General features: G+C 39.9%; 1 protein-coding gene across 1 annotated transcript in view; it reads right to left on the bottom strand.

Moving 5' to 3' along the window:
• Positions 1-16,639, bottom strand: part of LOC122807260 (plexin-A1-like) — a 2,134,283-nt gene that overhangs the window by 99,873 nt on the left and 2,017,771 nt on the right. Inside the window, exon 24 of the mRNA XM_044078363.1 lies at positions 1,979-2,125. Coding sequence (XP_043934298.1) covers positions 1,979-2,125 — 147 coding nt within the window. The remainder of the gene's footprint in view (positions 1-1,978; positions 2,126-16,639) is intronic.

Here is a 16,639-nt window from a genome sequence, read left to right as displayed (position 1 = left end):
CTCTGTCTAGCCAATCGGTACAGGTCCTTTTCCCCTTCTTTAGTGTCCAACCTTTCATACAACTCTCCATATGCCTTATCCTTAGCCTTCACCACCTCTTTCTTTGCCATGCTCCTCTTCTCCTTATACTCTTGTCTAATTTCTTCATCTCTTTGACAATCCCACTTCTTCACCAGCCTCTTCCTCCCCACAACATAAAATACAGAAATAGTGATGTGACTGCCTATGGCCCACTTATGAACATGCATTGTTTTTCTGCACAATTGTTAAAACACTGTGCCTCCTTGCTTGTTTTTGCACCAAAAGGACTGAATAACTAATTGAATGAGGAATAACCCTGGAAGAAGCTTCATCTCTGAGGCCTTCAAGACTAAGATACTGATGGAACTCCATGTGACTTGATGTGAAGCTCCATCTCCAAAGGGACCATACACTGTGTGGTAGCACAGAAGAGCTTCATAAACCATAAGCAAAGTATCACTTGCAAGTATCTGCAATGGATTTGGCTGCAGGAAAGAAAGGCTTAGCAGGTGGCAGGTATGGGTCACCAGCCATTTCAGGTCTTTGAAATAAAAGTCTAAAATCAAAAGGTTTGACAGCACACAGTGATGCTGCAGTCACAAACATCTCACAGTTTGTTACAACTGCATTTTCAGATGTGAAAATGTCATCGTGAAGACTAAGGCAACCCATCAAACGGCTCAAAAAGGCACTTGGTCTAGCCATAGACTCTGCAATGTCTCCTTGCCTAGGTTGCCTAAGGCGCGTCTTCCTTTGTGATTTCTAAGTGCAAGACCAGTCTGCATTATCTCCACACCCATGAAAGACATTCTCTAAAATAGACCAGAGATGACATTATCCCAGATTGCTTTCAGTCCCAAGTACTGTAACCACGGAAGTGCCCAATACATTGTACAAAAAAAGCAGTACATAAAAATCAACTATCTATATGGAAACATGGTATCCACTTTTTACATTACAGACTACTAAATTTAACTAAACAAGAGACTTGCCAAGTTTCTACTGTACTAAACTAAGTAGTAGTAAATCAACAACAGGGTTTGCGTACCTGTAAGAAATGATAACACAGAAGCAAATACTACTAGCTATGCAATTGTGCAACAAGAGCTATAACTAGTCAAGAAATGGGCAGTGAAAGAGTCTGGAAAATTGGAAGCTGGGGGGGGGGGGATTAGAAAAAGAAGGCTAGATTAAGCATTAGAAAGACGTCATACAGTCAAATCAGGGACAGCAAAAAAGTTGAAGGGGTAATTACAAAAATGTGCAACCATAGTAAAGTCTGCAGCATAAGTAATAATTACTTTAGTAAGTTCTTTTCTGTACGCCAAATCTGCAGAAAATTAATTTGCCTTTGTGAGGCAAGAGGTCTGCCAAGGCACTAATAACAACTGTGCAACCATGTGAGGAAGTGTTCTTAAGCCTACTATTCCATGTGGGTACCCACAAGGTCTCAATGGTTGGGTATGGAACTGGGTGATGTAAGGGCTCATCCTCTACTTCCTTGAGTGACACTAATCAATAATGCCCCCAATGCAAGCAGGGACATCCATCCATCCATCTCTGGTCTCCCCAGCAGGGTCTGTAAAATGAGTTTGCATTCTGTGACACGTCTCAACCCTTACCCGGGACAGACAAAGTCCTTGCCTCATAATCCCCCTCTAGCCAGCTCCTGTAGCACCTGATTTACTAACCAAGCACAGGTCATCTGGAACACAGCCTGGGATTCATTCCTGCATAGCACATAGAAAGCTAGTAAAGACAGTAACAGTCAAGAACATACACATATGCTACCATTAGATGCAGTGCAAGCACCAGCAAATCCTTTAACTTCTAGTATCCTTGGGCTGCTCTTGAAACAAGCTGCATCTTGTAGGCTTTACTTTCATGCACCCCCCCCCCCCCCAAAAAAAAAAAAAAAAAAAACATATTTCAGCAAAAGTTGTGCAGGGTTGCTTACCACAGTTTTGTAGTCAATTTGCTGGCGTATCAATTTGTCTTCACTCAGGGAATACCGTGCTTCTCCTGTAATGGCATCAATAGGCCCTTTCTCCATTTGCTGTTTTATTGCACAGTACAACATGAAAAGGGGCTCTCCAGCACACTCCTGGGGAAGAAGATAAGAAAACAGTGAACCTCTATCAAACACCCCATCATTAACAACTTGATACCCTTACAAGAAAAAATGGGATATGCAGTTGTCACTCTATACTCAAAGTACATATTCATGAAAGGCTGGTATTTCATTTAATTTAAAAACACAAAGAGCAATGAATGCCAGCGATCAGTTCAAATTTTAAGACCAATTGCATAAGAGTATGAATATAAAACTGTTGGCAAGTTTGATATGCTTAAGACATTTTCTGACCGTTGATTAAAACTAGCTACAAATACAAAATCATTCTGTTTGTCCCACTAAGATAAAAATAAGCTAAAAACAAGGTAATTCCCCCTCTGCTGTGTGTGTGTGTGTGTGTGTGTGTGTAAAACTGAGTGAAGCAATTGAACACATACTTGTGGACAAAAGACAGATTGGAATTCTCAAGTTACAATACAACTCAAAGCAATGGATCTAAAGGTTCTGCAATTCTGCTTACTGAACGAAACCAGTTTGTAAATGGAGGGGAACAGGAATGCAGAGGATGTTACAACTATTACTAAATTAAATGAAATCAGCTTACAAACAGCAAGAAAATACTGAAAGAGAAACGCATAAAGGGTATCCAATCTGCTAATTCTTTAAAAAAGCAGTGAGTTTCTGTGTGTGTTAGTGGGAGGGGTGGCACGATCATCACCATGGAAACAAAACAAAACCAACAGCTTTGCTTATTTTTGCACTTATCAGTGTAATTATACGCTCTCAGCTGCCGGTTTCCTTTAGCTCAGTTACACACTGTAATTATTTCACAGTACATTTTTAAAAAAGTGTTTACTGTTTACTTTTCCCCTTATCAACAGAATGTAGTGTTTCTGAACAAGGACTGGGGAAGAGATTGCAGAATATTTACCAGCTGAACTCGCTCTCGGATTCCCTTTCTATGTCACTGGAGAGTTATCTTTTCTTAGAAAAACAACTATTCCTTTCATCCTCTTCAACAGAACCTGCGATTCTCTGCCTTCTTAAATAATAAATTAAAAGACTGCAACTCTGTAAATGGAGCCACTTGGGAGTTAAATTCTTTTGAGTGATGACTGGTGGAAAACTTGTTATTCTTCCAATCTCAATCTAGCTGTTTGATGTCAGTTTTCATGTGTTAACAGGATGAAGTTAAGTGGAAGCTCCCATGTACTTTTAGTCAGAACATACAGGATGAGGTACAGTATTATCTGCCAAACAGAAAGGTTATAAAATGGCTTCATCTTATGCCTTCCCAAGACTGAAATAGAGCAGTTCTGTAACTAATCATAGCATTATTACAAACCTGTATTATGCAGTGGTCTTCAGCCTGATGCTGAAAAACATTTCATTTCCCGTGACCATAAAAGGGAAGGTAAAAAATATCTCTGTACCAACTTTTCCTGTGTTGTATCAGGGTCTTTCTGGTTTCCATGTACCTGCATAGTGACTTTAGCTTTTGTATTCCCATTCTTATTTGGCCTTATCTATGGGGTTAATAAGATCAGAGTAACTGTTGAATGTGTCGACTTAAGCTTTGGTAAGAGCTATGTTGATGAAGTAAAATAAATCCAAAACAACTGAACCTGAGGGGCGACTCTGGGTTGTTTCTCAGACTACATTACTAGACACAAGAGTTCTGAAACATTCCTATTTATCCTCAAGGGAAATGCATTCATCTACCATATCACCTCATAGAGAGAGATTTCAATAGGCCTTTGTACATATTTCTGTTTTACCAAAAGTGTCATAACATTCCTACCGAGAAATATACTCATCTCCCTTGATGACTTGCCAAGGACTTTGAAAATGCCTTTGTATACCTATTTCTGTGTTTTCCCAGGATCCTTTCCACTGGGTCTCCTATACATCTGCTTGGGGACTTAGGTTCTCTTGTTTTGCCTGCCTACTATTTTGTTTAAGATCAGAAGCTTCTTGCATGCTGACCACAGTAACTTAACACGATAGACTGCTTGCCAATTCAGGATTTAAATCCTACTTGTGGTATCCTGAAGTGCTGTAACACTGGTTCGGTATATGGAAATGTGGCTTGCTGATCTGAGTGACTTACTAAATACCCAGGTCACATGCTTATTCTTGAACCAGTAACTCTAACATTCCTTTTCTCAGGAGATTACATACATCTTCCATGATGCCTTGGAAAGCAAGATTTGTAAATGTCTGTGTAAAACAGACAGCAGGATTTTGAGCCCGAGTTTTAAATTCTTCAAATGCTACTGGACTACAAACAAAATATAATTTCAAACAATATTGAAAGGAAGTAGAGGAATTTTTTTTCTAACAAGTAAATAACCCTAGTCATCATTTCATGTAATCATTTTCAGATGCTTTACTTTCACTTTACAGTGAAATTTTTTAGAAGTAGAGTGCAAAACTACACCTGCAAATAAACAACTCGAAATAGCCTACATGACTGATCAGCCAGACTCATCACCTCTCACCTGGATACATTACTCTTGGTGCTTTACATATACATATTTTCTTATATCAGAACACCTTTACAAAACATATAACAAGTCTGACTCAAGCTATTGGAGATGCCAAAATCCTCAAATTAGATCATGGCCTCACATTCTGCATGAATACCTCCTACTTTCTGGGAACATTTTCAGGTACTAACGCAGGCTGTATGGAAAATGTTTTACTGCATTACACTTTGCCATTTAATTTCTTGAAAAAGCAGTAAAAATCAAAACTTCCCCCATGCAAACTAGTACATATAATGATAAAAGTTTGAACTCATGATTATAGCTTCTTATTCTTCTGAGTCTACAAAAAGCATTACAAACAACCATTGGCACCGGAACCATACGGTGGGGGTAGTGGAAAGAGCCACCCCCCACACACACACACTTTCAGCAGCTTTCAAATATGCCCTGAAACTTCTATCAGAGTAGCAATTACATGGAAACATTCATACTGACATTTCCAAAACAACTGCAAACTCGGGCAACCAGAAAAAGATGAACTGAGTGACAAATCGTTTTCTGGCCACCTGAACTTGCGGTTATAATGGAAATGCTTATATAAGTGTTTTTGAGGCATACTGATCAACTTCTTTTGTCAAGAACTTTGGACAAAGGCAAAAATAACAGAGGAATTACGGCTCAAAACGAGGGACAAATTTTAAACATTACCGCATAGATCAGGTTTTGTATAAACATGAACATTCTGAACAATAGACTTGTGAAACTTTAATGTCTGACATCACTGACTGTAATCTTCTCCATACCTCTCGACTTTTGCATAAGAATTCCGGACAAAGCCAAAAATAATGGAAGGATAACAGGTAAAAAATCAGGGACAGATTTTTAAATACTGCTCTTCTAAACTTCGAAAGCTGCTAGAATAACAGGTTTTGCATTAGCATGTATTTTCTGAAGAATAGGAAATTTGTTTGTTTGTGTCTTTCGGCTTTTCCCGGTTAGGGGTCGCCACAGTGGAACTCAGGTCCGCTAATGATTGGCAGTTGATTTTTACGTACCGGCTTGCCAGGCCTGATGCACAACCTTCAACGAAGGTACGCCCATTCACGCATGTCTCCACGCAGAAGAAGCTCTAGCTGAGAATCGAACCGGACAGTGTCTTATCAGGCTCAAATGTCTCATTTACTATGCATAAACCTCAATGGTTTGCCAGAAAAAAAACACAAATTTTATGAAGAACAGACCAGACATATGAGGCAATAATCTGGATATTCTGTGAAATTCTGAAGAGTTGAGGGGCTCTGTGCCTAGAATTTGTGTTGCCTTTCAGCAAATATAAATGCAAAAGAAAAGCAAAATGAAGTCATGGCAATTACCACAAATTATGCTTTAAAAGTATTGATAGAATTCCTGGCTTTTATCTGAAGACATTTTTTATTTTATTTTTTTTTTTTGAAAAACTGTAAATTAGTGTCCTTGAGACTAATACCTCATTTAAAATATATTACACGGGAAAACATCATAAGAAAAAAAAAAATCAAGAATGACTGGCAAGTGCAAGACTTCACTGTGCAATACCATAAACCTCCTTTTGAAGAGGCTCATGGGAAATACAGGTTCATAGGTGTTTACTAGGCTAATGACCACAAGGGCCTTTTTAAGCCAAGCCATGCATCCCAAATCTCTGACAAGTTCTGTTACCCTTGATAAGTGTAAGCATGGACCTGGGAGATGAACCATTTACAGGTTACCTATTTGCATAGAGACATAGGTGCCAAACCAGGGATGAATTTCTGGTTTCTTATCCAATTGTCCAAGTTGCACTTGAAATGCATTAGGGAGGAACCCTACTTCATATGGATGGGGAGCCTGTTCCATAGACGGGGTAGTCTCTGGGATACATACCTATCTCTCCAGCAGGTCCTATTTATATCACAGGCAAGGTTTAAGTCTTTAGAAATGGGTAATTCTGGTACTGTTCATTTTGTGGATAATTACTTCTTGAAAGCATACAAGTGTTTTAACTACATGGCTTCTAAATGCCTTTGTTTTTACAAGTCTTTATTAAGAAATTCAAGCCAATAAAACCAAATCCAACTAGCTACACACATGACATATTTCACCCTTTTTATGGGCTCACCAGTACAGCATAAATCAGTGGCTTGGCAGATATAAGCTTTAAACAAACCCTTATGCCTGTAACATTAAGGTGACTGCACAATTACCCAGTATTGGACAAAATAAATAAAAATGTCACACAGGAAAACCTCGTGTGTACTCAATGCCAAAACATTGAATGTTATTAAGCAGGGAAATGTGACGATTGGTAGAGTACCATGATAGGTAAGTAAATGACAAAGTGGGACACTCGGGTAGGTAGTAAATGGCTGTCATGGCATAATGGGACAAGTGGGAAGCCTAATACTTTTACAGTGACACTGGGCAACTCTGTTCACTGATGATAAATCCTGTAAGAGAGAACACTATCTGATACCCACAGAATAAGAAGGATGTGCACAAAGCTGAACAAAATCAGTGGTTTCTCAGACTGAAATGCAAAACTACAAAATGCAAAACAAAGCACAAGGAATCAAAGAACAAAACACTCTTATCAAGTATGGTGTGTGAGTCAGCGGGCGTGTTTTGGAGGAAGAAAACATTTTGTAATTACTTCTCCTGTTTTTTCAGCAGGAACACAAGTTCATCAAAACAGTAAAAATTAATAAATGTGATGTGCAAGTACTTCCAAAGACATTAGCAAGGTACAACCTACAGCCCTATATCCTGACCTGGAGACCATATCAATGTCGATGACAAAACATGGAGAAGAAATCAATTTATTTTGAAAGCTGAAGACTATGTTTTATATAAAGCTATTAAAAGAAAAGGCAATAGTACATAAATGTAGTTCACAAGCTTTAAATAATACCATCAACGATCTAAATAAAGTAGAAACAGCAACATTAACACAGGAATAAAAGGGTATTTAAAGGACCTATTAGACTTCCATGGCTGGCTCAGAACTCAACCGACAATGTAGCAAATCTAACAGGTATGGAGATCAATAATCCGTTGCTAGGTTGGAAGTAATTTATTTTAAAGGAGGGAAGCATCTCTCCTGGGAAATAAGGTAAGGGGAACAGAGAGTTGTGCGGGAGTCATCTAGCAAGGGTCAACAGACAGATAAATGAATGAATGACTGACTAAATGTTTTATGAGGCAAAAAGGAACAGAAAACAATGACATCTGCTCTGACTCTTAGTTGTGCATCAATACAACATTCCAAGCTATGGAATTCCCAGACCAGCTCCATTCACTGAATTTCCAAAAAGCTCTGGAAGTCAGAGCAGAAAGGCAGATGTCTACTATTGGCTAATTCACACGAGTAAAGAATCATTCTGCTAGAGAAATCTTTACAATGGACATATACAGATTAAGTACACTGTGCAACTACAGGTAGCTTGAAAATGAAAAACTTGTTGGTGGAACTCAAACACGTCATTTCCATCCCATATTTTAGCTGAATAGTATATTTTGTGAATAGGTTATATATATGCATAAATTTGTAAGATTATATTTGTTCAACTTCTGGGATTCCATTCCTTGGGTGCATCTCATAATTGTTTCTCTATATTTTATCTGTTAAAAACTCATTGTGGTGACTAAATAAAGGGATATCATCTGGCCCAAGCCAGACATGATGTAGCTACCTGTTTTTATAAAGCAGATAATGCCCTTATTTACGAAGGTCAGAATGTTTAGAAATGAGATATCAATGCTCTGCTACATGAGTAGCTTCACTAAACCACATCAGCAGAGAATAATAAATGCAGGCTGCTATAAAAATTGACACACTGCATAGCTGGATATGGCTCACTTAATCCTGTGCTAAATTGAGCAATTCATTTAACAAAATCAAAATTCCTAGGTAGTCTCTTAAAGCAGCCCACTGTGCCCATCAGATCCTGACTGCTTACTAAAAAGAATAAAACAGGATAAGGACACAAAAATAAGGGCAAAAACTACACTGATAGTGACGGTGTGTAGTGACTAGTGTCTGACTATTGTCCTAGGTGCCACAGGGGCTACTTTTGAAGAATGAGTGGCAAAAGCCACCTCACTTTTTTGGGTTGGTCTTAAGGGAGTCTTTTGCTGAAAAGATTTCAAGCCTGCATAAACTACAGCACTGCTGGTGATTCCCTGCTGGGTGAGGAAAGTAAAACTATATTTGTCTGTGACTGATGGAGCTGCTTACTGTTTCACCCACTCCATTTAGTATTCTATTTTAAAATCTGCTTGGCCTGGTGTTTTTGTTCTAAATGAGAGATAGACACAAATTATCTAGGCTGCACATTTCCCGTTTTTTTCATTAGTTAATTGTCTCGAGTGATACTTAAATACACAGTAAATTTCTGGCTCTTTGTCTTTTGCTGAAAAGATTTCAAGACTGCATAAACTAAAGCATGGCTGGTGATTCCCTGCTCGTTTTTCACCACCCACCTTTCCCTTTGCTGATCTGCTTTTTAAACCTGATGATTTTAAGCTGCCCACCCTTACTGTATATTGTGCTAAATAAGCTCCTCCTGTTCTACACTGCTGTTGATATACTGACTTGTTTGCCTTTCCTTGTGCTTATACTGAAAAAGTGCAGTGTGTCTCATTGTCTGTTCTACTGATTTAGTTGATCTGAATTTATTATCTAGCACGCTGTTAGATAAAGTAGTGAATTTTTACACTGTAGCAAGCACTTGTTTCTACATCAAGAGGTCAGTGGACTTTCCATCTAGGGCACTGGGAGGTAGCCTGGTCTGTTTAGGCTGGGGAAACGCTTGTGATTTCTGCATGCAGTTTTACTGGCTGGAGGCCTTGGCTTATCTTGTTTTTAGTGCCTTTACAAATTCTGTACAGTTGTGTGGCTCTTGGCTCATTTATACAAACTGAAATACTTTAAACAGATTATAAAAGTGTGATTATTCAATAAAAGTACACTGATATATCCGTATATTTCAGTTTGCGGTAGCATTTCACTCCAGACAGTCCTTTACTGTGCTTTTAAATTAGGAGGACTGGGATTATTCATCTAGTGGCAAGAGGTGTTTACCTGGTCTATCAGAGCTGGGAAATGCACAAAAGGGCTCCAAGTATGTTTTTTTGCACTTCAGCAGTTTTAAAAAAAAAGCTACTATCTGCTCCTGCTATAAGCAGTTAATTGCAATATATTATGTTGTATCTGTTAGCTGTAGGTAGCTGTGTGGTCTTATTACACACGGGCTCCAAACCAGCTATTCTACAGCAGTAAGATGTTTTTCTGGACCCTTGTGGCAGAAGTGGTCTGATCTAACTTATCCGAGTTGGGGATTGCTGGTGGAAGGCTTATTGCACGCTTTCCTGATTGGTAAGACTTATAGGTTCATAGGTTCATACTAGGCTATCTGCCCAAGGGCATTTATAAGCCTAGCCCATAGTTATGTGGCTTTCGCCACCCCTTTAGTTTGAATAAAAACTATGCCTATCATTTTGCTGTGCCTCTGTCAAGCAGTGACTTGATTCTCTTTACTCATATTTAAGCCTCATGTTTGCGTGGGCTTTGGCATAGATACTCAGTGGTGCTCGTTGTTTGGCGACTTTGCTGCTAACAGCTGAGGATCTGCTTTCACTTAGAGCAATCCACACTGAAAAGACAAAAAATACTTTTTTTGCACTTCTCTCATATACTGTGACTGCACTTTGCACTTTATTAAGCTATTTGCTGTGATTTATGCAAAAAATATATATATATATATATATATATATATACGGTCTACTGCTGCTTTAAGTACTTAACTGCATTGTATTACACTTTGTCTGACAGTTGAAGGTAGTTTGTGTGGTCTTGTTGCACTTGGGCTCCAAACCACCTATTATACATTAAGAAGGTGTTTTTTAATACCCTTGCGGTAGAAGTGTGCTGATCTACCTTGTCTGAGTTGGGGATTACTGGTGAAGGGCTTTCTGTTTGCTTTCCTGATTGGTAGTTAGCTTAAAATTTGTTTCTCTCTGCTCGTATTTAAGCAGCGCATTTCCACAGTGCTGCTCTTCATTCAGTGGAGGTTAGCAGTACCCTGTACAGACACAAAAGCCTAGAAACTCAGTTTTTCCCTCACCAGCTGTCAGTAAAATCCTTCCAAGTTTATTCTGCTGCTCTAGGAGCAACTCAGCTGCACACTAAACAGCACTGACTTATTGTTTAATCTTAGCCTACAGAAAGTATAGATCCCGCTTGCAGTCTTGGCACTACTGGCACAGTTTTGTCAAATTAATCCATTCCCTTCCCTAATAAAGCATACAGTAAGAGTCTGATGTCATGGACAGGCAGTTTCCCATCATCTCTCTGGCCAACCTGATGGACACGGGCATCCTGATGTCTAACAGTTATCTCATATATATTGACAACCACTTACTCCTGAAATAAATACATAATTTATATGAGAGTTAGTTACACCATGAAATTGCAGGCAAGACTCTGACATAAGTACAAACTGAATGCCAAACGTTCTGTCAACCATGCATACACTTCCCACACTAAATAAGGATATCACACACAAACCCAAACATGTGGAGGCACTCCCTAATAACTTACCAAAAGACCAAAGGCCTCCCAAAAGGAAACCACTTACACACAACAATGCAAAAACACAAACATTAGTGTCTCTGTTAACTCCACAAAACCTAATGTATTGGTCATACATGAGTCCATTGTGAGGCACACAGATGTTCCCTTCACCGGGCTGGATAAGAAGCGGGTATGGTTAGCTGCATGGCAGGTGCCAGGATCCACCAAGTCACTCAACCATAAGCACTGGTATGACTGTCATAGTTCACGTGGGGGTGAATGACTTGAGATGTACCTCACTGGACTATATGAAGAGAGAAATGACTGAGCTTTCAGATTGTGTGTCACAGGCAGGTATAAGCCTAGCCTTAAGCAGCATTCTACCTTCTCCAACAATAATGCCACAATACAAACAAAAAATGACTGATGAACTTTTGGCTTAGCTTCTGGTGTCAGTCCAAGAGGATCCAATATCTGTCAGCCTGGGAAGACATGGTCGACAGGCCACGCTGCTTTGCCAGAGGTGGTCTGCTCTCCTCTAGGCCTTCAGATATTGGCAAAGGCATTAGCCACCCCTATTGTGCCTTTTTAGGCAGCATCAAAATAATCAACCTCCAAACATAACTCGAGGTACTGCTGCTTAATGCTAGGAGTCTAAACAAGAAACTGCACTCCCTGGAAGCACTCCTCACTTTGGAAGATGCCGATGTCTGTGCAGTCACCAAGACATGGGCCAAAAAGCGTAGAAACCACACCATCCATACAGGGCTACAATGACTTCCATACATTCACACCACAAACTGAGCATGGAAGAACCAAAGGAGGAGGTGTATCCATCTTCATTAAGGATACACCTCGAGACTGGTAAAACAAGGACAACTCTTTTGATCTATTCTATGTACAATTAACTATAGGCAAAATCCCCTACCACATCATAGCTAGTTATAGGTCCCCAGCCATAAAACAGGAAAACTATACCACATACCTGGACTTACTGAAGTCACTTACAATACAGCCAACGATAAACAACAAATACGAACATTACCGAACAACTTCTATGAAAACAATTTCATCGAACAGCCATAGTTGGCCAACATCACAAACACAACCAATCAAGGGGGGCTGTGTCCCCCACACCCCCCAACTATATATACTAACTCTGAAATCGCACTATAGTAGGGAATAGGGCAAATCTAAAAGGTTTCCCTTCACTTACCTTATGTGTTCCGTTACTTCCTGGTTGTTGGTCAACCATGGACATTCAATGAATTTATTTCCACAGAAGTTGTTGTTTGCTAATGTTTGTATTCAAAGTTTACTGTTTGGTATTTAGCAGTCTGTGTTTTTTTTTTTCAGTAGTTGAACATGGACCCATACAGCCCAACACCTTACTCATGGGTGATTTCAATTACCCTACCATCGACTGGGAAATGTACATGACCACAAACATGCTGGCCCAGAGGTTCTTGGAATTTATCAATGCAAATGCTCTGGAACAGCTAGGCATCATACCCACAAGAGGCTGAAATATCCTGTAGATAGTACTCACTAACATGGGAAAGCATTGCACCTCCCCCCATGTGATGTCCTCCTTGGCATGATCAGACCATAAATCAGTCTCATTTGATGTAATTATAAGACCAGATACCCCACCAAGCTCAAAAATGCTTAAGAATTTTTCAAAGACAAATTTACCTCTTACTAAGTGATGGTATAAGAAGTTTCAAAGCCTCCTCAAATGCAGACAACACAGACTCCTATACAGAGGTGTACACTAATGCCCTGTATAACCACTTAAGCAGTTGTATAGAGTCGGCTGTACCTGACCAGATTAAAACCAGGTCTTGCCAAGAAAATAAGACACTCCAATGAACCCCTAGTACAAACAGGCTATACAACAAGAAAAAGAAACTAATGTCCAAGAACAAGCGGGAACTGGCTCAGCTGAGGAAGAAATCCCTCTTTAGCTTAAACAAAAACATCAGAGATCTTGTCAAGTTTCCAAAGCTAATTTTGAATCAAAAATAGCCTCCATAGCCAAGGATAATCATGAGGAATTCTTTAACTACATCCAAAATCTAAAAGGGAATACCCAGCTATGCACTGAACTCGTTGTGCATGGCACCACCCATACTCAACAGAAGGTAATAGGCAACCTGCTAGCTGACAGATTAACCCCCATATCATCTCCTGTCATCCCCAAAGTATACCTGCCACCATTTCTTGGCCTATTATCTCAAGAAAGCAGGTCATCTTGATGCTCTCCAAAGCCAAAAACATGGAAGCAATGGGGCCGGACAACATCCAAGGTTGCCTTTAAATGATTTAAAATATGACCTACCAGACCTACTTGGATCCCTGTTTAACCACAGCCTGTGAACGGGCTACGATCTGGTGGAATGGAGGAAAGCAACAGTAATCCCTCCGCTTAAAGGGAGGCCATCAGCCAAACCTGAGAATTATATGCTCATAAGCTCGACTAGCCTCATCTGCAAGGCCATGGAAAGAATCATTATGGACCTTATTAACAAGGACATAGGCAATCTCCAGACTCTGGACCCAACCCAGACCGGATTCGTTAAAGGTAGATCATGCCTGCTAAACATGGCTGACTTCTTGGAGAAGGTCACCAAGGCAATGGACAAGGGAAAGACCGTGCATACCACTATTTTGACTTAGCCACGGCATTTGACACCATCCTTACTCGGGTATTATATTAAAACTCTCCCAACTGGGAATTAATCCCTGTATTACCAGATGAGTAGCCAGCTGACTCACCAACAGGACACATACTGTCAAAGTGGGTGACTTCACCTCTAGCAAAAGACCAGACACCAGTGGCATACCACAGGTTCTGTGCTGGGCCCCTTACTGTTTGGAATTTATTTCTCAAAAGTCCAGACAAGCTTGGATGGCCAGTGTCTGACCAAGTTCTCTGACAACTACAAATTGGGAGCAATCACTGAGTCCCGTAACGATGTTACTATACTGTAGACAGGGTCGATTCAGACAAATGATTGGTGCCAAAGCCACGGATTAAAGTTAAATGCAAAAAATGTATTATTATTCCCTTTGGGGAAGCTAACATCCCTGTCATTCCATTAAATACGTCTTAAAAGGAGTTACGGAAGTTATTTGCAGTTTTTCTTCGGCTTTTCTGCACTCCGTTCTTGGGATTATTGGTACTTTTTGAGTGCATTCAGTGTTTTTGTCATCCCTGCTAATTACATTATAGACAGCACTCCCAACAATGTAGACCCAGTAGTACATGATCTGGGTACTCAGGTCGATAGCAACCTGAACGTTTACCACTATGTATCCACAGTAGTAAGGAAATCATTCTATGTGGCACATCTTATAAGTAAAGGCATCACATCTAGATCTAAGGATGTTACAAGTGCATTATACTCTGCCCTCATCAAACCAATAAATGAGTACAATGCTCTCTTTTGTATGTACCTCACCAGACCTGCAACAACTGGAGAGACCACAGATGTTTCTCACTATGAAATTATTGGGTACACAAAACAAGTCTTAGGCAGAAAGACTGTATTCTGTTTCCTACAGGTTGCTAAGGAGTGACCAGTGCCTGGCTTACAGGGTACTCTCTCTGACCCAGCCCTGATGGAAATGCTACACATTCGTAAATCAAACTGCAAGAGGGACACTTGCTCCTGAGATCTTAACCTGGGCTCTGACACAAACAGATCATGCTATAGAGAGCGGTATATCTCTCAGAGACAGACACTTCTCTGATGCAAGCTTCCAATTCACGTGAAACAGACAACCTCTCTGACCCTCTTCTAACTCAAACTAGATCAATGGAAGGGTGACTGCAAATTCACTCCTGCGGTGGTGCCCATGTTCCTCCTGGACAAACAAAGTCATTATTAACTACCATTGATGCTTACCTCTGTGAACTTCACTCATCTAACCACCGACAACTGAGGTAACTCGGAATAAATATGGCTAGGCTTGTAAGGGCTCTCAAGCCATTAGCTTAGTAACCTCTTATGAACCTGTGAGAATGTATGAAATGTGTGCGAGGGATATATAATTTGTATACACCTTGTTGAACAGCAACAGACAGCATGTAAACAAAGGTCTCAACCTGCTAAGAAGGCACCAATGTGGAACACAGATTATAGCAATGTGTGACAAACAGTGAAAATGTGGAACACCCTATTTTCAAAATGCGAAAAGTATTCTTTGACCATGGCCATTCAACCAAAATACACACGTGAACACACACAAATACACACACACATTAACCCTCGTCATACCACTCAACTGCCCAAATTTTGTAGAATGCCCAAATTTTTGCCTCATGTTTTTGGTCTTTTCCTCAAAATATGTAGTTTTCTGGCAAATCACAGAGGGATGAAATAAGGTAATGACAGAAATTTGAGTTTCAGACATCATATCCTTCAGAACTTGTATGGTAACACAAAGCCAGCCTGTTATTCTAGCACCTTTCTCAATTTAGAAGAGCAATATTTAAAACTGGTTCTTTTTTTGGGCCTTTGTCCTCCTATTAATTAAGGCTATATCGAGATTTCTTGTGCTAAGAGACTGAGAGCTATGACACTCTCACACACACATATTCACCCTTATCACACCTCTCAACTGCCCAGAATTTTGCAGAATGCCCAAGTTTTTGCCTCATATTTTTGGTCGGTTCTTCATAAAATATGTAGTTTTCTGGCAAATCATAGAGGAATGAAATAATAAGGTAATGACAGAACAGGGACATTGTTTCACACAGATGGACAGTCTATTCCAGAGAATGTGAAATCACCTGCTATGCTTCAGTGGTAAAGGCAGGGCACCTTGAAGGTAATGCCCTTTGCGCAACTGAAGGGACATCTGCTGCAGTCATCCCATTGCACATCCCCCACCATCTCACTGAATCAAGTGTGACTGGGACATTAGAGCTAACAATAAAAAAGGACATGCCATCTCTCGTGGCTGCTTCACTGATTGCTTCTCCCACTTGCCTCTCTCCCATTTGAAGGAAATAAATGGCTGGAAGGGGGCTGCTGATTGTTAGACAGTGATGGAAAAGTGTGAAAAAAAAACACAAAAAAAAAACATTTTCTCCACAACAAATTAGCCTATACAACCACCAAATTTCATATTATGACTAGGCAGCCCTCTTTATTTGTGTATTTCACTTCTTGCATGATCAGTTTCCCACTAAAGCACTTGTAACATGTCAGTACCATACAATCCTTACTGAAATCAGGAGCATCTGACACAGACTCAGAACAGGGAACATTATTAAGCATCAAAATGTTCTAGAAGCCTCATCAACTGTTTAATTTTTTTCTGGGGGGCTTATCTTAAATCTGTTGAAGGAAGAGCCAGAGTGGTTACTCAATATCCCCATCTGCCTTTTTGTGAGGGACTCCACCAAACTTCTTATAACTTCTGTTTCACTCATTTGGTATTTCACCAGACTGCGCC

This window comes from Protopterus annectens, chromosome 7.part0 (genome assembly GCF_019279795.1).
Source record: "Protopterus annectens isolate FY-2018-M chromosome 7.part0, PAN1.0, whole genome shotgun sequence".
NCBI classification, from domain to species: domain Eukaryota; kingdom Metazoa; phylum Chordata; order Ceratodontiformes; family Protopteridae; genus Protopterus; species Protopterus annectens.
This window is presented reverse-complemented; position numbering and strand designations above follow the sequence as displayed.